Source organism: Heptranchias perlo, chromosome 14 (assembly GCF_035084215.1).
Source record: "Heptranchias perlo isolate sHepPer1 chromosome 14, sHepPer1.hap1, whole genome shotgun sequence".
Taxonomy (NCBI): Eukaryota; Metazoa; Chordata; class Chondrichthyes; order Hexanchiformes; family Hexanchidae; genus Heptranchias; species Heptranchias perlo.
In genome coordinates this window covers 42,550,664-42,572,266 of record NC_090338.1, presented here as the reverse complement: position 1 = coordinate 42,572,266, position 21,603 = coordinate 42,550,664, and the positions used below count along the sequence as shown (strand labels likewise).

Sequence of the window (21,603 nt, the reverse complement as noted above, 5' to 3'; positions counted from 1 at the left end):
CACTCCACTTTTTTTTTAACTTGCCTGAACACATGATGCTTTAAAACATAACATTTACAATACCTCTATTTCTAAATCCTTTCTGTGGATAAATGTTCAAACGATTATGAGATGTGACTGTGGGGTTTATTAAATTTTATCAATTAATCTTCAGTTGTCAGCCATTATATCATTGTGTGTTATGCAATTTAATGTCGTGCACAACAGGACCCTTTTTAAAAAATAAGTAATTGTTTTACAATGGAGAGATCAAGTGCAAGACAGTTGGGCAGAAATTGCATGAACATACATTGTTCTTCCACTTGTTCATTGAAGAATTCAATCATGAACGTTAAAAAGTGGAAGAGATATGTACAGTAGACTTGACAATTTACAACAAAATGCACAACTAATGGAATCAGACAACATTAGAGTTTAGAATAATGTACCTAGAGAACTTTCTGTATCTTGAGCACTGTAGAATTAACTCCTGGTTCTGTGTGCTACAGGACTTGCAGAGTAAAACTTTACACATGTCGTTTAAGAAGCACATCATATGCTGATGAGTTGGTGACAACTTCATAGTGTGCCGTATTCAACCATGTATCGTGCATCATTCAGTGTGTTGGAGTCTCAATATATTGCTTCAATAGGTCAGCTTTGTATGTTTATCTGTGCATCAAGTTACAGATCTTAGTCAAGCTACTGTAAGGAGGTAGTGAGTGGACATCATCCACTGCTCACAGAGAGTGAGGGAAAATCAGTTAGATTTAGTTCACTTCCTAGCTGTTAGCTTCAGAGCAGCATTTTTAATGCAAGCTTGGTCACTTGACTGCCCAGTAAGCTAAAAATGGTTGGAAGGCACCCAGGAAAGGAGAAAGGGAAGAAAATACCTGAACAAAAATGGATTCTGGCGTCAAGAAATACAAAAACTACTGATTTGTGCGAAAATATGTAATTCAACTTCAAAGGTCCAAAAAATGACTGCAAAACAAAACTAAAATTGAAGAAAACCACCTAGAATTTCCATAAGGTTCTGCCAATCTCATCTGCTGTAACTTCAGCGGAAAGCTTGGAGAAATGACATTAACGATTACGCTGTTTCTCTGGAGTTTCTGCTGATCTTCTATTGAAGCTGCAGCTGGCAATCAGGAGAACCACTGCAGAAATTCTAGGTACTAATCTTTTACCTCCGGGCCAGTGTGTAAGTTTCCCTGGCGCACTTGAGGTGGTGGGGCACATCCCCTTTTTACCATTTTACTGCCAGGCAAATACCCTTCTATGTCATTAAGAATTAGATTATCATGAGGACACCAGTGATCAAAATTCTCCTATTATGTAAACAAGTACTATGAATGCATACTAAATAGCCAGATGCACACTAGCTGCAGATTATCACATAAGGAAAGTAAGCACATCAAACCAGACTGTCATAGAAAACAGATGAACATTAGGTTTTTATGGATCTGACAGTATCTGGATCACCAAGTGGCAGGTTAAAAAAAATGCTTTGAACTGTATTTACAAAAATAACACTTCTTTTTGTCACTATCTCCTGCACTGTTGAAAGTTGCTTATCCATCACTTGCCATGACTGCAGGAAAAAATAACATTCCACAAGAGCAGAGGAATATTTTGTCTTTGTCTATGTATGCAAACATTTTCCAAAAAGAAAAGTCAACCTGAATTTTGTAAAATCAAACCTTAACCTGACAATAAGTGACCCAATACTGACCACAGAATTGGTTTCAAATGTTATCCCTGTAGGAAACCTGCAGTGTCTGATGTCCACTCAATGCCTCCTTCCAGAGGTATGAGATGATCGAAAAAATATTAGCTTCTTCATCACCATTAATGCCTTTGATGTGGCTATGATGTGGAGATGCCGGTGATGGACTGGGGTTGACAATTGTAAACAATTTTACAACACCAAGTTATAGTCCAACGATTTTTATTTGAAATCTACAAGCTTTCGGAGGTTTCCTCCTTCCTCCTTCCTTGATGTGGCTGGCACACTCATTATCCAGTTCATAGCACACCCTGGTGATTGCATTGTTAAATACAATACCAATGAAGTAACAAGATTCAGTAAATTATTCTTTTTTATCTATTGTGCACTATTGTATTTTACGTGTCGATCAATCAAAAGAAATCTCCATTTAGATCACATGGTTTTATTTAAATCTTCATAAAATGCAATCATTTGGAGGAATGATTTCTTCTGTGTGCTATGTTCAATAAATATGAACATGCAAAAATGAAGGTTAGGAAAAGACCAGCCGGTCCGTCAAGCCTGTCCCATACTGTCAAGCTGCAATTTATGCAAACGTGACACTCATCTGCTGCCCCCCACCCCCCCCCCCCCCCACAAACAACCAGCCATGCAAAAAATTATGGTGACTGGGAAACACATCCCCCAGTACCCACCTACCTTCTATATCTAGCTTCCTTTTGAATGTTTGCAACAAATCTGCACTTACTGCATGAGCTGGTAACTTGTACCATGGTTGATGATTGTCTGTAAAACAAAGTAGCTCCTGACATGTAACCTAGTTCTATGGTTAACAACAACAACTTGCCTTTAATATAGTAAAACATCCCAAAGTGCTTTATCAAACAAAATTTGTTAAGTAAGATATATTTATGTCCCCTGGTCCTCTCCAACCTATCTAACTCAAATAGCCTATGCACATGGACTGAATTTAATCTTTTAATTAATTTAAAGACCTCAACCAAAATTGCTTGAAGCCTAGAAAGCCCTAACTCTCTAAGTCTAGTGTGATAACTAAGGGCCTTTAAATTAGGTATCAATCTAGTGGCCTTCCTCTGAACCTTTTCCATGAAATAGGACCAAAATTGGCCACAGCAGGTGTTAAATTCGATAACCACCGAATCCGGGCGCGTGGGGTCACGGTGCGCGATTAACCCACGTCCGGTCGTTGAGATGCAGGCAGCACATGAGATTCGTGCTGTTTGGTCATTTACCTGATATCTGCTAGCTGCGCTGTAGAGTGGCTGCTCACCAGCAAGTGTGGGGGGGGGGGGGCTGATATCGCGCGAGTGGCGAGCACCATTTATAGGCAACCTGCACCTCTTATTTGCAAAATATAAAATACGGGTCCGCACGGAGCCTGAATGGAGATCAGACATTGCACACGTACAACACAGGTACAGGTCCCGCCCCTATGTTTACAAACTGTTGAGTTATGTTAAAACATTGAATAAAGGTTGCGCACTACAAATCCCACATCCTCCAATCTGCACGCCAGATCTCACAATCTGCCGATCTGAGTTTGTACCAGGCCTGCGAGAGAGCATGCACCAAGGTTCTCTGATGATGCACCAGCAGCCTTGGTGCAAGAGGTGGACAGAAGGAGGGGCATCCTATATTCACAGCGGGGCAAGAGGCCCTCTTGACACATGCTGAAGAGGCAGTGGGAGGCAGTGGGGGACGAAGTCAATGTCAGGCGCATAGCACCACGAACATGGATGCAGTGCAGGAAGAAGTTCAATGCTTTGACACGAGTGGTCAAGGTGAGTGAGGTCAACTGTCAAGTGGCGTCTCCTACCAACTGCACCACTAGCTGAATCCACTGCTCCACACACTACAACCCCCATCACCCACCTACCAACAAACTCTTTCAATCAGTACTCAACTCTTCCAGTCAGATACTTCCTCTCACCCCCACACATTACCACTGTTGCAAACTGCACACCCACAACTCACAGGTCACACCACTAGCAATTATTCAACCATGGCAGCCACATCACCTAAACATCCTGCAGGGCACTCACAAACACACATCCCACTTTCTTTTGCAGAAGAAGGTGGCGCATAACAGGAGGCAGCAAGTGGCAGTGGCTCCATGGAACATGAACCTGCTGTCCTCTTTCAGGATGACAGCATTCCTGTCCCACCCCTGCCACTCTGCCAGTGCCCTTGCTGTTGCCTATCAACTAGTCAGCCCACACCCTGTAGAGTGTTGAAACTTTATTATAGGAACATAGGAAGATTGGAACAGGAGTGGCTGTTTAGCCCCTCGAGCATGTTCGGCCATTCAATGAAATCATGGTTGATCTGTGACCTGACTCCATATACCCGCCTTAGCCCCATATCCCTTAATACCTTTGGTTAACAAAATCTATCAATCTCAGATTTAAAATTAACAATTGAGCTAGCATCAAAAGCCGTTTGCAGAAGAGCGTTCCAAACTTCTATCACAATTTGCACGTAGAAGCGATTCCTAATTCCACTCCTGCAATTCCTGGCTCTAATTTTTAGGCTATATCCCCTAGTCCTAGTATTCAAGTATAGGTGACCTCCTAAAACAAATGCATTAGTAGCCAGAAGCAATAGTCCAGCAACTAACCTGTAAATCCTGCATGATCTCTTTAAATAGTGCTGGTGGGGGGGAGGGTCCTCCATGCTGTTTACGACCTGTTCAGCTGTGCGAGGTTAAGACAGTGCTTTGGTTGGAATGTTGAGTACCAAAATCATATCTGTTCCTTTAAATCAGCGTTGCACACTGATCTAACGCATCGTCTCCTTTGCATGCTGCCGGCATTCGTTATCTAAGCATGCACAAATGCCTCCACCAAGATGGCGTCCGGCGTACATCACGCTAGAAGCATGCATGTGCATTCCGGGCGCCATTTTGGGTCCTTAGGAGGCTGCATAGCGTCTACAAAACAGGTGCTACAAGGCCCAATTTATAGCCCAGCATTCCAAAAGAGGCCTAACCTAAGTCTTGTACAAAGACAATGTAGTATTTTTTATTTAGTATTTAATCATACTGGCAATATATCCTAGCACTCCAATTTCTTTTGCAATAGTCTCTTGACACTGATGGTGGATCTTATGAGATTCATGTACTATAATACCTAGATCTTTCTCCTGCTCAACAGCATTAAGCTCTCAACCCTGCCTGGTCTACATATGCTTACCATTGCATAACATAACATTTATTTATAGTAAATGACATCTGCCAGATCTGAGCCCATTCCCCCATTCCATCTAAATCTGCCTGTAATCCATTTTTCTCATCTATGGGCCTGAAACCCTCACATATCTTTGTATCATCTGCAGACTTGTAGACTGTTCCCCAAATGCCTTCATCCAAATCATTGATAAAGATGATGAAGAACAACAGCCCTAACACTGATTCCTGCGGGACTCCTCTAGTAACTGGACCCCATGCCAAACCACTACCATTAATAACAATCTTCTGTCTACAAGAATTCAACCAATTCCTTATCCAACCCAAAATGTGCCCTCTAGTCCCTCAGGACTCGATCTTATCAAAAGCTTATTATGTGGCACCTTATCAAAGGCTTTTAGGAGATCAAGATACACAGTGTCAACCTGGTGACATATATCTTTCAACCTGGTAGCTTCAAAAAATTCAACCAGGTTGGTGAGACATGACCTTTTTTTTCCAGAAGTCATGTTAAGACTCCAATAATGCCTTCCTTGTCAAGGTAATTGTATAGTATGTCGCCAACGATCCCTTCTCAAACTTGTCTATTGTTAAAATGGATAACCATATGGTGAAGGATAGAATACTAGAGCCTGGTCTTCTGTTGCTTCCAATCCTTTATTTACAGAGATCAATATTACGCACCCTCTTATAAATGGATACAAGAGAGTCCCCACTTGATACCCACCACCTGAATACAATTAGCACTAATTGATATCAATCACATAGATACAATTAACACGTATGACCAAAGTCAGGCTACTGGGCCTGTAATTTGCCAGTTCAGACTTATTGTCCCTTTTAAAGATTGGCACCACATGGACTTCTCTCCAATCCATGGGACCAATCCCAGGCCCCGGCGAGCTGTTAAATATGTGAGCAAGGGGCTCTTAAGACACAGCCCCCATTTCTTAGACCGTCCTCAAGTGAATCCCGTCAGAGCCAGCAGCCTTTTTGAGATCCCTTATTCTAGCCAGTATTATATTCACATCCACTTTGATACTTTCAACGTTGATATCAACGCTTTGATTTATTATTGGTAACGCAGCATTGTCTTCTATAACGAGGTCTGATGCAAAGTAACCATTTAAAACCTCTCCCTGAGGCTACAAGGCATAGGCAAAATTTAAAATCTGCCCTGAGAAATCATTCAATGGCCCCTCTACAGCCCTTAATGGCCTTCTGACTCCCAACATAGCTAAAAAAAGACCTTGCTATTGCTGCCACATTAATTCATTATCTTCTTCTGCAATGACTGCTCTGATAGTAGCTGTTGCCTTTAGCTGAGATTAATACCAGGAGGCTAGGAAAAATTTGAATACTAAATAAAGCTCTGTTGTTGTTGTCCTCTTGAGTCTGTCCATTTTTAACCTGTTATGTATTACAATGGTAGCACTTGTTCATTATTGAAAGAAATATCCTAAAACTGTGAAAAACTGAGAAAACAAGTTTGCCAGAGACCAGACAGGAAAAAAGATTGGTAAACAGAAGAAGACTTGTTAATTGGTAGAATAGATTTTGAAAGGACAGAGAAATGGCCTTTTTTCCACATAAATCCACCAGATCAGTTTGATTTTACTAAGCCAGCTGGATAAAGCAATTTGAAAGATTTAAAATTGCTTCAGGCTTAAATAGAAAAAGATCTTTCTATTTTTTGTGGATGTGGAAGATCTCATGAATACCTTATCAGAAAATCTTACCATATTGCAATAGATTATAAACTTTTCTGGGCCATAAAAATACTTACAAATTACCTTGCAGAATACAATGGCATTGCCTGCACCTCGTAAGCTTTTTATATACAATTTCACATATACCAGGGAAAACCTGATATCAGCAGTTAACCTTTCACAGGCTCCAGCATCAGGAGGTACTGGAACAGATTGTAACTTCTAACCATACATGACTGTAATTTTACAAAGCCTTTCATCTACATTAAATTGGTTATAGAAAATAAGAACTATGCTTCAAGATGATCAGTTCTGTAAGCTGATCAAGGATCAAAAAGATGGCTGAAAAAAAATTAAAACTGTTCATGACGGGCTTCTATTAAAAACTACTTGGTTGGTGATGTGCTCTGAGATCTTGGACAGAATACCCGTAGGACACCAAGGGACTGAAAACTGAGAGTTTGTGGTTCTCAGCCCAATGTGGGAGGCAGAATATTCACTTACCTAGTATGAGAGTTCAAGTTCCTTGAATTTGTATGAGAAACTTATCATCTTCCTTTCAAATTCTTCAGGCTAACCATACTCTAGGCTTGAAGTGATCATGTGCAAGAACAGATCTTAACAGGCTTATTGGTGTCTAACATGATTTTATTAACTAAGTCTGTTACGTCTTGAAGCACAAGTTAATCAATAAAGTGAAAAAAATATATGTACATGCATAAACTAATGAATGGATAAACAAGGAAAGGACATGGTTGACTCACTTTTATAATCTCACATTCACATTTCTGATTGGTAAGTGAAGCAGTGCCATGTGATGAGATTTCTGTGTGCCTCATTTATATTTCCCATTAAAGTCTTTCAACACAAAATAAATGCCTTGCCCTGCTGTGTCAGTATTTATTCACCTCACAGTTGTTTTTTATTGCTTCATGCTTTGGGGAATAATGTATTTTACTACTTACAAATAGAACATGTTTTTCTCTGAGTGTTTGAAAAACTGTTAATTCACTCCCTGAAAGCGGCTTTTCAAATGCTGTTTAGCAGTCAATATGATATTAATGAACTATAGCGTCAGACATTTCAGCAGGTGGTGCTCATTTTGTACTTGCTTTGATATGACTGAGAATGAACATTTAGTACAGAGCGTGCCAGTAATAATCAAAGAAGCCTCAACAATAAAATAAGCATAACTCTGCTACCTACCTTTTCTACTCTGCCCATATACAGGGCAAATTGTAGAATAAGGTCATGAGAAAAAAATGTTTTCACATTCTCAGCATTTGCTTAAAATAGATAAGTTCTATTTTAAAACGTTGATGGCGTCATTATTAGACATGATGTGGAGATGCCGGTGATGGACTGGGGTTGACAATTGTAAACAATTTTACAACACCAAGTTATAGTCCAGCAATTTTATTTTAAATTCACAAGCTTTCGGAGGCTTCCCCCTTCGTCAGGTGAACGATGTGAAATCGTTCACATCGTTCACCTGACGAAGGGGGAAGCCTCCGAAAGCTTGTGAATTTAAAATAAAATTGCTGGACTATAACTTGGTGTTGTAAAATTGTTTACAACAGTCATTATTAGAGTATTAGGATTCATATACTAATACATATTATTATACCCAATTCAATTAAAATAGGTGGATATAAATAATGTTATAATTCATCTAATCAGGAAATACATTGTGGTACATTATGAAAAGTTTGTTTTCAGCCCTTTCTAAGCTATAATTTATTAAATACATATTTTATTCGGTATTCTGCTAAGCAGGAAATATTTATCTTCAACACTTATTACCTTTGTAATAATGAAGCATTACAACACTGAGCCTATATAATTGCATAATAATATTGATTACACTTCAAAAGGTATTTCATTGGATGAGAGCACTTTGGGATGTCATGATAGGGTGCTATATAAATTCAAGTCTGCCCGCCTGTTCTTTATTTATCTTTTACACTTTGAACTTTCTGGTCTTTGCCACGCCTATCTGCCATAGATATGAGATCATTCATACTTATGCATTTTGCGAGGTCTTCAAAAATCAGGAAATGTACGTTGGACATAATGTGACTGGTGAATTGGTTTAACAATTTAATTTCTTTCCAGTATATTAGAAAGTTAATTTGGTACGCAGTGCATAGACTGCTGTTGTTTTATGTTCACTGTATCATATCCTTCAACAAAATAAAATTGTTTCCCATTGAAGCATGAAAATGGAAATGCACATTGTTTTCCTGTGCATCTGCTAAACTAATTTAACAACCAAAGCTAATTTGTAAGTTAAAATTCACAAAAGAGCCAGTACACGTTGGTATTTATTTAATTACATCACCAGTGTTTTCCTGTAAATAAACAGAAAAACGAATCTTGTAAACTTTCGCTTAATTCTATTATTGTGTAGATACTTATCCAAAATAGTAGGACATTTTAAATTTATTATATTATTGATAGTTGATTACTTAAATGATTATTTGTAGTATTTATTGATTACCCCTTTTGAACAGTAAATGGTGGCTGGTCTACATGGACAGAGTGGTCGTCTTGTAGCACTACCTGTGGTAGAGGATGGCAAAAAAGGACACGCGCCTGTACCAGCCCCAGCCCTCAGAATGGTGGATCATTCTGTGATGGACAGAACATTCAGAAAACTACCTGTACCATCTTGTGTCCAGGTAAATGATTAACTTGTACCATAGCTGATTCTTTTGACAACCTCTGTAACATGTTTCATTTGTCGTTCACATTTAGAATTTGGGGCAATATATGATGTGAGAAAAGGTAGAATAAAGAACTAAGAAGATGTTTTTAAAAAAACAATCAATCATAGAAAATAATAAAACTAGATGCACTTCAAAGAAGTTAAAACAGCAAAACAGTTAAAGGCTTATAGAAATTATGTAAAACTAGTAGGAAGGGATTAAAATATTAATCGCTCCACCTGTCAATTCCAGGCTTTGTCAGCTACCACAGGGCGACCATATAAATTATGTATATTATTTCTGGGCACTTTGGAAGTCCATGAATAAGTATGGAGAGTTTGACAGCGAGTTCTAAATAGTTGGAATTTTCAGGTCTGAAATCTGATGAAATATGAGAACAGTGGCACCATTAGGCCTGTGCAACCCGTGCAATTGCACAGGCCCCGAGCCAGTCAGAGGCCCCAAACAGATCCAGTGAAATGACACCTACTCTCCAAGGGGCACGCTGAGGTGCAATATAGCACCGAGCAAATTCAGGAGGGTTATTTAATTTTACTGCTGATTCATTGTCATATTATATTAAATAGGCAGCCTGGCTTTAAAAAAAACTATTTGCCTCTGGTACAGGAAAGAGAATCACAGGCACTCGGTCCCCACAGCAGAAGTTAGTGGGACTCTGTCCCAGATAGGAGCTCTGCTCTTTGGGTCCTGGCTGAACCTTAGGCACTGATTCCAGGGACAGACTTTCACTTTAGGGCTGCTGATACTAGTGAGTGTAGGGATATGTCTCTGGGGTCCCATAAAACGAAGGGCAAGGAGAGAGTGGAATAAAGTCAATGAGAGAGGTCAGGACAGAGAGAGTGAGAGAGAAAATGAAAAGGAGTACAATACCCTTGCACCCTATGGTTGGGGTACAATCCTCTCTCACCCTGGGATGCAGGTACAGTTCCCTCTCCCCTCAGGTAAAGGGGGTGAATTACTGAGATAGTGAGTGAGTAAGAGAGTGCAAGAGAATGAGTGACTGCGTGAGCTTGCATGAGAGTGATTGAATATGAGAGTGAGTGAGAATGAGTGTGTGTGAGACTGAGTGAGAGAATGGGCTCAATATTAGGAGGGAAGCAGGTTGGCAGCAGGGCGTCGACTGGGCACGCGATCGCAGCCTAATTGAAGGCACTTACCTTGGCTTCTGGGTTTCCTGTTCTAGACCTGCGCAGCGGGCGCACTGCGCACCCGCATCACAAGCTGTCAGCAGGAGGAGCAGTATTTAAAGGGGCAGTCCTCCAATGCTCCTCCTGCAGCAAAGAACTAATTTTGGAGCATGGAGCAGGCCAGAGGCAAGGCTGCTCCAAGGTTCTCTTACTCCTCACTCCAGGTGCTGCTCGATGGGGTGAGGAGGAGGAGGGAAATATTTTTCCCATCGGATGGGAGGAAGTGTCCTCCCTCCACCACCAAGAAGGCCTGGCTGGAGGTGGCCGAGGAGGTCACCAGCAGTGGCAATGTGTCCAGAACCTGGATGCAGTGCAGGAAGAGATTAAATGACCTAACCAGGTCAGCCAAAGTGAGTATACTTACGCATTCTCGCACACTTCCAAATCACCTCCACCGGCTCATAATTCCTTCTGCACTGCCACCACAACGCTCTCGCATCACTCCTCATATCCACTCAACTATCATCCTCATCTTGCCTGCACGTACTCACCGCCCCAGTTCCCATTCGAACATTACCACGCAACCCAATCCTCATACAATCTCATGGCTATGTCTCATACGCACCCTCCCATGCATCTCCCTCACGCTCACCCCCAACCACACCAATGCATGCAGCGGGTCACCATGCAACCATCATTCAATCACGCCTCTCTGTGTTTTGCCTTGATAGGAGAAGAGATGCCAGAATGCCCGGGAGGGGGCCCGCCACACCAGGTGGCCTTAACAGATGCGGAGCAGCAGGTACTCGAAATAAGCCGGACGCTGGAGTGCCTGTCCGTGGCGGATGCCGAGACTGGGAGTGCACAAACGGCTGGTGACAGAAATGTAACACTCAGCACTCATGATAGCGAATGATCTTAGCATCATTTGGCATTTGCAGCATCTCAACATCTGTCCACATGCTTAATATAGCTTACTGTTCTCTTGCAGGGCCATCCACGACCGCCGTGACTGCGGAGGGCGATTCCTCAGAGGACCTGCCAGCGCAGATACACACACCTCGGTGGGTCCTCGTCCTCAGTTAGTTGGGGTTGCACATGGTGAGTCACCACGCACATGTGAGCACGAGCAGACCCTGGTGGCAGGGGCAGCCGTGGAGAGTCCGTGTCGGTGGGAGCACTCTTCTCCAGGCTCTGCGCAGCTGGACCCAGATGCTGAAAACTGGGGGCCAGCCGTGAAAAAGAGAGTCATCGAGGGCCAGCAGCACATTGCCGAGGTACTGGAACAGTTGCCACGCGCACTCTCCACAATCGCGCAGAGGATGGAGGAGTCCAACTCCTGCATGAGTGGAATACATCACAGGGACGTGAAGGCATCTCTGAGATAGTGTCGCGGGTAGGTGCGGGAATGTTTGCGATGGAAGAAAGTCTAGCCTCCATCGAGCGTCAAGCACGGCTCAACAATGAGTCCATTCAGGCCCTGACAACGGCCATTCGGATTCAGGGTGAGCAACATTCTGCCACCTTAAACAGGCTGACAGATACCTTACAACTGGCCTTCCAAGGCTTCACACAAGTCCTCCAAACTGTCATCCAGCAGGGTGGAAGGATTGTTGTGGGCCTGGGCCAGGAGAGGGATGATGGTGAAAGGGGACATGGAAGTGGGGACGCCACTCAAAGCGCTCCCACGTCTCACCCGTTGTCCCCCTCTCAACCAGTACCTGCAATGCTGCCCCCTCTCCAGGTGGCCGAGTCTGCCCCTGCACAGGTGCAAGTGGAGCAGTCTTTGGAGGGGCCCTCACGGACACCAAAATCCAGAGGGCGTCCGTGCAAAGCAACTCATCGGTCAGTGCATGGACAAGAGCAACCTGCCACTACCTCTGCTGGAGCCACAGGGGTCGCACCACGTAGGGGTTCCCGTAAACGTAATGCAAAGGATTTGTGAGCACAAGGGGGATGCACAAGGGTGTAAGACAAAATGTCATGTTTTTGATTCATTTTCCTTTGTTTTGCAAAAAATCATAAAAAATTGTTATCACCACTACTGCCATGTCTTTGAAAATCTTGTCTGGCTTGTGCAATAATGCCCTTTCCTGAGGATCACCATGAAGACCCACAGCTGATGCCACCCATTGTGTCACTGCAGAGTGGGTGCAGGTGTTTTTGCAGGGCCCTTTTGTGCAGACGAGTGAGAGACGTTGGCAATGTCCCGGGTGGCACCCTGGAAGGATGCGGAGAAGTTGTTGAGGGCAGTGGTGACTTTGACAGTGACAGGTAAGAAGATGGTGCTCGGGCCAGCCGGGAGCAGCTCGGCAAGAAGGAGGCTGCAGATGTCCACGACTACATGTCGAGTGCCTCTGAGCCTCCGTGTGCACTGCTGCTCAGAGAGGTCCAGGAAGCTGAGCCTCGTTCTGTAGACCCTGTGGCGAGGGTAGTGCCCTCTGTGACGCATCTCTCTCTGCCGTTGCCCTCCTTCCTGCTGTGCAGGTGGATGTGTCACAGCACTCTGTTGTGGAGCTCCACGTGTCAGAGGTGGACAGCGTGGCCGGCGAGGCTGGTGATGCTGTTTGTCCTCCGAGGAGCTATGGCAGCCCCCATCCGGAAGATGTACGTTTGAGGGGGTCCGCAAGGTAGGTAAATGTGTCTGCACACCGGGGTTGAGGTTGCAAGTTTGTGAATGTTATTGTTAAGAGGAGGGTGGTGGAGGCCAAACTTTGTCCAAAGTAACGGAGTGGCCTCCTGCAATGAGTGAGGGTCTCCCCCCGACACCTGTCAAATGGACCTTTGCAGCTGCCACAGGCTGGTGGCTGCAACACATCCACTTCAACTGGAAATGTTTGCCCCAGTCGGGGAAACACTCTCAGTTTAGTTGAAAATCCCACCCCTCCTAAAATGTCCTACAAATCAGGTCTGCTAACAACCTGAACTATCAAATTAATTGCCTTAAGTGGGATCCCGCCGGCTTTAATTGCCCCGCCCTGGGAATCCCCGATTTTTGGAGCCCCCCCGCCACAAACCCACCGGCTCGGACGTCCAGAAATCGAGCCCAATGAGTGTGTGAGACTGAGTGAGAGTGAATGAGTGTGAGAACAAGTGAATATGAGAGTAAAAGAGGTGAGTTGCTGAGTGAGAGACAGGGAATGAGCAAGTGAATCATTGAGAGCGATTGGGAGCACAAATGAGTAAGTGAGGGAATGCGATAGAGTGAGTGTGTGAGAGTGAATGAGTGAGTGGAAAAAGTTTGAGTGAGTGATTGAATAAGAGTGTGAGAGTGAGTGTTAATCATTTAAAGAGTGAGTGTGAGTCACTCAGAGAGTGTGAATGAACACGGGAGAGTGTGTGTCAATGAGTGAGTGCAGGAGAATGAGTGGAAGTTAGTGAGTAATAATAAGGTACATGCAGTAGCCTGCAGCTGGCTCCAACCTCAGTGCTCACCTTCTCACCTACCCCACTCACCCTCCCGCAGTCATGGCTGAGGTGGGAGAAAGAGAAGACGAAATTCAGTTGTTATGAACTGTAAACACCACTCCACTACTCATATTATACAGGACTTCACTGCAGTTAAAGCACGAAAAGTTAGTTTCTGAGTTGTCATAGTGCTCATATACTGAAATAACATTGGTGTTTCAAGACCTTTGTAATCGCTCGATGTCATTCACTCACGTTATCTGTCGCTTATATAGGTAATATATATTCTTATAGCACCTACTGCAAACATGCCTTTTCATGATCATATTTTTGTGGATTTGACTCCAGATTAAGTTGGTAATATTTAGTATCATTGTCTAGTAAAATGTAGGGGCCCTAAGCCGAACCTTTGCATGGGGCCCCGGTAAAGCCAACGCCGCCTCCTGGACCTAAGTAGTGTATTTAAAACTTGTCAGGTCCAGAAAAAGTCCAGGTACACCAAGGTATAAAAGCACTGATGTAAGAGGAGATTAACGGAACAAAACAACAGTGCTGGAGATCTGAAGTAAAGGCAGAAAATGCTGGAAATGTGCCTGAAAGAGGAAGACAGGTTAATGTGTCAGTGGTATTTTGATGAAGGGTCAGATGTCAAATATAAACCCATTTTTCTCTTTCAGATGCTGACCAACTTGCTGTACATTTCCAGAATGTTTTTATTTTTAATGAAATTTAAGCATTAAGTCGTTGATCTGTGGCAATGCTCTTGGCCATTTTAAAAATATATTTAATGTTTAGTATGTATTGTGTGATATATTTTTATATATTTGTGCAATTTCATTGCTTATCTGCATATATATTTATATAAATATTAGAGTAAATGGGAAGTAAAGCAAAAGTTAATGTAATATTATCTGAAATCTTCTCAGGCAATTCCGCACTGATTTTTTTATTAATAGTAATTGAGGACATAAATTATGAATGAATGCTTTCTTCATTTTTCTGGAAAAGTAGCCCTGATGGCAATAATAATTTTTTTTCCCATCAAGAAAAAAATGTAATTAATACTGTGTTATTTCTAACAGCCTTTTATCGTTTTGCCCTGTGAGAAGCAAGCCACAGCTCCCCACTGAATCCAGACTTTAGAGTTCATGTAGACTTTAGAAGCTTTAGATTTTAAAGTTTTCAGCTTTCACCAGGCACCTTTTCACTAAGCTTTTTTTTTAAAGAAGGCTGATGTTGGGGTTTTACTGGGCTGGGAGAGGTAGCTGATGCTGGGACTGTACAAAGCAAGGAGGCCAGGGCCTGAGAGCTGGAGCAATTGTCTGTGACACATGAATATGTCACCTTTTATGAGCCATCTTTTGTGGAATCTAATCCTCCTACCCCAAGCACGATCATCGGCATCGGAGGAGATGGGGCCAGGGCAAGGGTGAGGACAACCAGCCTCTCAGTCAGGCAGGGACGAGGACAACCAACGTCTCAGTCAGGCAGGGATGAGGACAACCAGCCTCTCAGTCAGGCAGGGACAAGGACAACCAGCCTCTCAGTCAGGCAGGGACGAGGACAACCAGCCTCCCAGTCAGCATGTGGTGAGACCAGACCTATTGGCTTAGAGTGTGGCATAAATATTCTTCCAATTGAAATTAGGCATGGGAGGGGTGGACTAGTAGGAGCGGGTAGCAAAAAATCTGCCAACACAGAAGCCAGGACAATGTGGAAGGATGTGCACAGGTGTGAGTGGCAACTTCCCAACTCTCAAGATCCCCCTCAAGTTTACTAATCGCACAAGGTCAGCAAAGGTACGTGTGATAGCAGCAGTTTATATTTTAATGTTTACATACACACCAATATGAATTCTAAAAGTGCACTTACAAAGTATAAAGCAGTGAAGTATAGGAACTGTAGTGCAATTACGTAGAACAATTACATTATATCACTGGAGAATCCTGCAATGCATATATGCCCTTTGAAGAATTGTTTTGTCTATGAGAACTCCATTAGTGAAGTGATATAAATTCTCCAATAGTTGTCAAATAAACCTGACTGGGGCTGAAAGTAGCAACCATTCTACTCTCATGCAGAAAAGAATTGCATGGAATTTGCAGGAATGACAAGCTACAGGAGGAAGAACAGCAGATATTTGTCCATTAACCCAGCAGGAGGAGGCAATTGAGATACTGATATACTGATATCTGACTCAGCTGAGACTATAAGAGGAGACATAAGAGATCCTGCACCCGCAGTTAGTTTGTGCAAAAGAAGTACCAATGTTCAAAGATCAAAGAAGAATTTCCATTTATGACGCTCATACTCTGAGAAGACTCTTACATGATCAGAACAGTAAGGAAACAGTGGATAGCAGACTCATTGCATTTCTCTTTTTCTCTCTACAGGATCTCAAAGAAGGCAAAGAAGCATAGAGAGAAACTAACCCAATGCAAGACCCTCAACAGCAGGGACAGCCAGCTGAAATTTGCTCACCCCATCATCCACCCACTCCCTTGCATTCACCAGCTCAGGAAAAGGCACTTGGGGTGGGGGGACATAGATAGTTCAGATGAGGAGTGGACAGTGGTTGCTGCACAACACATAGGGAAGCCATGGGAAGAGGTAGAGGAAATGTAGAAGGATGTTCCTGAGCATGGGCTAAGGAAATGTCAGCCCTTGGCTGAAATACATTTGGACGATGATCTCAGGGGCCCTGTGTGAAAAGAAGAACACTATGAGAGCATCAAACTCATATGAAGACACTGCAAAGCCTCTCTGGAAATATGCAGCAGATGACCAGGCTTGTGGCAGAGTTCAATGCTCTCTTGTGACAACTAGAGTGAGTGGCAGCTGAAGAAATCTCTGCTTATTTCCCACAGAACACAAAGGCCTGGAGGCAAGTCATCACCTCTAACGTGTAGGCTTTGATTGGTGATGTTCAGGCCTTGAGTGATGTAATGGAGAGAATGGAGACAGCAATATCTGTGTATACTGAGATCTCTATGGCACCATTTTGGAGGCCTTGCAGAATATTCACTGCATTTTAACCCAGGGATTAAGGGATATTCATAACTACGTAAGGTTTATGTTCCTGCAGGTCAACCAATATCCTGATCCCATGCCGAGTGGGAGAGCAGGAGATGGCTCTGAGGAATCTGTCTTCTCTCCGGACAGTAGAACCAGTGACTTCTCTGCTCCATCCTTTCAGATGCCTTCAAAGTCGAAGAACGTAAGCAAGCCAAAGCTGTGGAGATTCCAAGCCAAGCGAAGCAGTTTGTCGTGGATCCATCCCAGGACTCAATAGCCCTGAGATTAGGGCCATCTCGGCCCCAAGAGGTTCATAGACATTGAGAGCACCTGTCCACATTTCAGGCTCCAGGCTCTGAGGTCACATTTAATAGAAGTATTAGAATAGGACTGAATAAAATTCAAAAAGTTACAAGGGTAGTGCACAGTGGTGATTCTAATTGACTTCTCAGTTCTAAAGTTCCAGAATCCTTGGGTTCGATATTAGGGCGGCGGGTTCTCAGCGGGGGGTCGACTGGGCGCGTAGGCAACGCGCCCTGTGAAATCAGTGTGCTCCACACACAATTACAGGCGAATTGGAGCAACTTACCTTTGCATCCGGGTTTCCCGCTGGTAAGCTGCACGGCGGGTGGACTGCGCACGCGCAGTAAGGTCTGTCAGCTGGAGGAGCCAGATTTAAAGGGGCTGTCCAGCAATGCTCCTCCTGCAGCAAACAACCAATGCTGAACCATGGAGCAGGCCAGAGGGAAGGCTGCCCCAAGATTTTCAGACTCCTCACTCCAGCTGCTGCTGGATGGGGTGAGGAGGAGGAGGGAAATCCTTTTCCCGTCTGATGGGAGGAAGTGCCCTCCCTCCATCACGAAGAAGGCCTGGCTGGAGGTGGCCGAGGAGGTCGCCGGCTGTGGCAATGTGCCACGAACCTGGGTCCAGTGCAGGAAGAGGTTTAATGACCTAACCAGGTCAGGCAAAGTGAGTATACTTACGCATTCTCCCACACTCCGCCTTCCACATCACCTCCACCACCACACAACCCCTTCTGCACTGCCACCACAACACTCTCGCATCACTCCTCACATCCACTCAACTATCATCCTCACCTTGCCTGCACGTACTCATCGTCCCTGTCCCATTTGAACACTACCACGCAACCCAATCCTCATACAATATCATGGCTATGTTGCACACGCACCCTCCCATGCATCTCCCTCATGAACAACCCCACCCACACCAATGCATGCAGCGGCTCACCATGCAACCATCACTCAATCATGCCTTGATAGGAGAAGAAATGCCAGAACGCCGGGAGAGGGCACGGACCGGAGGGGGCCCGCCACACCAGGTGGTCCTAACGGATGCGGAGCAGCAGGCATTGGACATCAGCCGCATGCTGGAGTGCCTGTCCGCGGCGGATGCCCAGGCTGGGATTGCACAAGAGGCCGGTGACAGAAAGCTAACACTCAGCACTCATGATAGCGAATGCTCTTAGCATCACTTGGCATCTGCAGCACTTCAACATTTGTCCACATGCCTAATATTGCTTTCTGTTCTCTTGCAGGGCCATCTGTGACCGCTGTGACCGTGGAGGGCGATTCCTCAGAGGACCTACCGGCCTCTGAGGGTCCATCGTCACATCTGAGCCACGCATCCACCAGCGCAGATACATACATCTCGGTGGGTCCCCGTCCTCACTTAGTTGGGCTTGCACATGGTGAGTCACCACGCACATGTGAGCACGAGCAGACCCTGGTGGCAGGGGCAGCCATGCTGAGTACGCGTCGGTGGGAGCACTCTTCTCCAGGCTCTGCTCAGCTGGATCCAGATGCTGAACCCTGGGGGCCAGCCATGAAAAGGAGAGTCATCGAGGGGCAGCAGCACATTGCCGAGGTACTGGAACAGGTGCCATGCACACTCTCCACAATCGCGCAGAGGATGGAGGAGTCCAACTCCTGCATGAGGGAAATGGTGGCACAGATACAGGAGGGTATCTCCGAGATAGTGTCGCAGGGACGTGAAGGCATCTCTGAGATAGTTTCGCGGGTAGGTGCGGGAATGTCTGCGATGGCGGAAAGGCTAGCCTCCCTCAAGCGTCAAGCACGGCTCAACAATGAGTCCATTCAGGCCCTGAAAATGGCCCTTCGGATTCAGGGTGAGCAACATTCTGCCGCTTTGAACAGGCTGACAGATACTTTATAAGTGGCCTTCCAAGGCCTCACACAAGTCCTCCAAACTGTCGTCCAGCAGGGTGGAAGGAATGATGTGAGCCTGGGCCAGGAGAGGGATGATGGTGAAAGGGGACATGGAAGTGGGGACGCCACTCAAAGCGCTCCCACGTCTCACCCGTTGCCCCCCTCTCAATCAGTACCCGCAATGCTGCCCCCTCTCCAGGTGGCCGAGTCTGACCCTGCACAGGTGCAGGTGGAGCAGTCTTAGAGGGGCCCTCACGGGCACCCAAACCCAGAGGGCGTTGGCCCAAAGCATCTCATCGGTCAGGGCATGGACAAGAGCAACCTGCCACCACCTCTGCTGAAGCCACAGGGGTTCCCGTAAACGCAAGGCAAAGGTTTTGTGAGCACAAAGGGAATGCACAAGGGTATCTGACGATTTGTCATGTTTTTTATTTATATTTGTTTTCTTTCACATGCACAATAAATCTTATTATTATCACCACTACTGCCACGTCTTGCCTATTCTTGACTGGTTTGTGGAATAGGTCCCTTTCATGGGGTTCACCATGAAGACCCACAACTGATGCCACCCATTGGGGTCGATTTTAGCACCCGCGATCGGATGCGTTCCTGGCGGGGGGGCCACGAAAATTCGGGATTCCCGAGGGGGGGCGGGGCGGGAGCCTGGCTCCAACCCGCCCACTTCCGGGTTTCCCACTGACGCACTGACATGCGCAGCAGCCCCCGCCTGTGGGACTCCCGCCAGCAATTAAAGCCGGCGGGGTGCCACTTAAGGTATTTATTTTGATATTTCAGGTCGTTTACAGACCTGATTAACAAGATATTTTAGGAGGATTGGGATTTTACAAACAACTGGGACTGTTTCCCGTACTGGGGGAAACACTCCCAGTTCAAATGGACGTGTTGCAGCCATCAGCCTGTGGCAGCTGCAAAGGTCTGTTTGACAGGTGGTGGGGGGAGACCCTCACTCATTGCAGGAGGCCACTCTGTCACTTTGGACAAAGTTTGGCCTCCACCACCCTCCTCCTAACAATAAAATTCACCAACTTGCACACTTACCCCGGGGTCCAGTGACATGTACCTACCTTGCGGACCCCCTCAGATGTAAATCTTCCGGATGGGGGCCGCCGTAGTTGCAGTCATGACCTCCTCGGAGGGCATACAGTATCACCAGCCTCGCCAGCCACGCCATCCACCTCTGACACGTGGAGCTGCACAACACAGTGCTGTGACACATCCACCTGCACAGCAGGAGGGAGGGCAACCGCAGCGAGAGATGCGTCGCAGAGGGCACTACCCTCGCCATAGGGTCCACAAACCGAGGCTCAGCTTCCAGGACCTCTCTGAGCAGCAGTGCATACGGAGGCTCAGAGTTACTCAACATGTGGACATCTGCAGCCTCCTTCATGCCGAGCTGCTCCCGGCTGGCCCGAGCACCATCTTCTTACCTGTCGCTGTCAAAGTCACCACTGCCCTCAACAACTTCTCCTCCGCATCCTTCCAGGGTGCCACCGGGGACATCGCTGACGTCTCTCAGTCATCTGCACAAAAGAGCCCTGCAAATACACCTAAACCCACTCTGCTGTGACACAATGGGTGGCATCAGTTGTGTGTCTTCATTGTAATCCTCAGGAAAGGGCATTATTGCACAAACCAGACAAGATTCGCAAAGACGTGGCAGTAGTGGTGCCAATATAATATGTAATGTGAGCTGCTCAGAAATTAAATATAAGTAAAAACCATGACAAACCCTCAAAAAACCTTGTGCATCCCCTTCATGCTCACGACACGTTTGCCTTATGCTGCCTACTGCACATATGTGATGCATGCCCTGTGGCTGCAGCACAGGTAGTGGCAGGATGAGTGAGGCTGACCGTGAAAGAGATGCATGAGAGAGTGAGTATGAGATAGAGCCATGAGATTGTATGAGGATTGGGTTGAGTGGTAGTGGCGGGATGAGTACTGGCGAGGTGAATAAGTGCAGGTAAGATGAGGATAAGGTTTGAGTGGGTGTGAGGGGTGATGTGACATAGTAGTGTTGGCAGTGCAGAAGGAGATGTGGGGTGGGGGCGGTGATGTGGCAGATGGAGTGTAGGGGAATGAGTAAGTGTACTCACTTTGGCTGACCTACTGAGGTCATTGCAGCGCCTCCTGCACTGTATGCAGGTGCGCGATATGTTGGTGGTGCAGGTGACCTCCTCTGCCACCTCGAGCCAAGCCTTCTTGGTGGCAGAGGCAGGCCGCTTCCTCCCGCCCGCCGGGGGGAAGATCTCTGAGCTCCCCCTCCTCCTCACCCCATCTAATGATACCTGGAGTGAGGCATCATTAAACCTGGGAGTAGCCTTCCTCCTGGGCTGCTCCATGCTGTAATTTTTCCTATTTCTTGCAGCATCAGTCAGTGGAGGACTGCCCCTTTAAATAGAGCTCCTCCAGCTGACAGACCTTACCGCGCATGCGCAGTCCACCCGCCGCGCAGCTCAGCAGCGGGGAACCCGGAACAAGAGGTAAGTGGA

At 45.5% G+C, this 21,603-nt stretch overlaps 1 protein-coding gene across 1 annotated transcript in view; it reads left to right on the top strand.

The window, feature by feature from the left end:
- unc5a (unc-5 netrin receptor A) overlaps window positions 1–21,603 on the top strand; it is a gene marked incomplete at its 5' end in the record, with an annotated part of 199,186 nt that overhangs the window by 41,180 nt on the left and 136,403 nt on the right. The window contains one exon of the mRNA XM_067995836.1: window positions 9,139–9,306. Within this exon, the coding sequence (XP_067851937.1) occupies window positions 9,139–9,306 (168 nt within the window). The remainder of the gene's footprint in view (window positions 1–9,138; window positions 9,307–21,603) is intronic.